The following is a 1,519-nucleotide window of genomic DNA, read 5'->3' as shown; positions in this document are numbered from 1 at the left end:
ACATTATAACGCCGGTTTTGCCTCTTCCGCTCATTTTGTAGGTATAGTTCTAGAGTATGTAGCTCGAAGAAATGTGCTGGAGGAGAGGAATACGAGACCTTTTATAGCCTACGTTCGACTTTGTAAAACACACTTACTTTTTTGTGATACTCTCTGTGCGCCCCACCAATCATAAAAACGAGTGTGTGCGCGGGCCCAGTGTGTATGAGCTCCCCACCAATCACTACTAGTGGCGTGATCGGCTCCTCCCAGTCTAAACTCTGGTTCCTCCCAAACAAGGAGGTTCCTGACCACAGACCAATCACAGAAAGACGGCGCCTCAGAGCCGCTGACATAAAGAGAACGAGTTTGCGCTCATTTCTATCATAACCTCTTTGTTCAAGCAGCAGGGAAAATGGCACGAACCAAGCAGACCGCTCGCAAGTCCACCGGAGGCAAAGCCCCCAGGAAGCAGCTCGCCACAAAGGCAGCTCGTAAGAGCGCGCCGGCAACCGGTGGAGTGAAGAAGCCTCACCGTTACCGTCCCGGTACAGTGGCCCTGAGGGAGATCCGTCGTTACCAGAAATCCACCGAGCTGCTGATCCGCAAGCTGCCCTTCCAGCGCCTGGTGAGGGAGATCGCCCAGGACTTCAAGACTGACCTGCGCTTCCAGAGCTCCGCCGTCATGGCTCTGCAGGAGTCAGCCGAGGCTTATCTGGTCGGTCTGTTTGAGGACACCAACCTGTGCGCCATCCACGCCAAGAGGGTGACCATCATGCCCAAAGACATCCAGCTGGCCCGTCGTATCCGTGGAGAACGTGCATAAACTATCCGTCACTGTCTGAACCCCAAAACGGCTCTTTTAAGAGCCACCCATCTACTTGTCTGAAGATGACATTCCTCCTTTGTGCAATTATGTACGTTATCATCTATCGACGGGATAGACCTATGAACAGACCTGTGAACCGTGCATAACCATTTGGTGGAAATGCAATGAGGCTGCTTTTTTGTTTCACCTGCAGTCCCCACAAACACAGCGTTAAAATGGCATATACAGCAACATTTATTAACATAAATCATGTATTTCACTCATCAAACTACGAAAACCCACCAACATTTTGTTATGTGCCATTGTGTCATGTTTTCTGGCAAAGGGTTTAATATTGTATTTGTTTTGGTGTGTGGGCCTCATACAACATGTTCACGTGTAACTATTAGGCCTGAATAAAACGGCCTCTTGTGGAAACTGTTATGGTAGATAGTATACAAATCGATTAAATACATACATAATACAGTCTTGATCCCCCCCCCCCAACCCAACCCACACACTGAGTGATTATTGCTAGTCAACACCTCTATTGCATTGCTAATTACTGTTGTGTTCATTTGTAACACCATTTACTCTGGTCCACAATGATAACGTATTTTAAATAATACATTATATATAAATATATAAACTAAGGTATGCAGTCATGCAAAATGCATACATCACTCGCCCATGGGAGTTATATCACTGGTGTTGCACATGAACTGGACTTTA

The 1,519-nt window shown here is 47.0% G+C and overlaps 1 protein-coding gene across 1 annotated transcript; it reads left to right on the top strand.

Annotated features, from left to right (window-relative positions):
- Window positions 1–394: 394 nt before the first annotated feature.
- On the top strand, window positions 395–805 carry LOC308284953 (histone H3.2; the record flags this gene model as incomplete). The annotated part of the gene is made up of 1 exon (XM_080725676.1): window positions 395–805. One exon carries the CDS (start codon window positions 395–397, stop codon window positions 803–805), a length of 411 nt encoding a protein of 136 aa, XP_080581802.1.
- Window positions 806–1,519: the final 714 nt, after the last annotated feature.

This window comes from Nannobrachium achirus, assembly GCF_963921795.1.
Source record: "Nannobrachium achirus genome assembly, chromosome: 5".
Taxonomy (NCBI): Eukaryota; Metazoa; Chordata; class Actinopteri; order Myctophiformes; family Myctophidae; genus Nannobrachium; species Nannobrachium achirus.
This window is presented reverse-complemented; position numbering and strand designations above follow the sequence as displayed.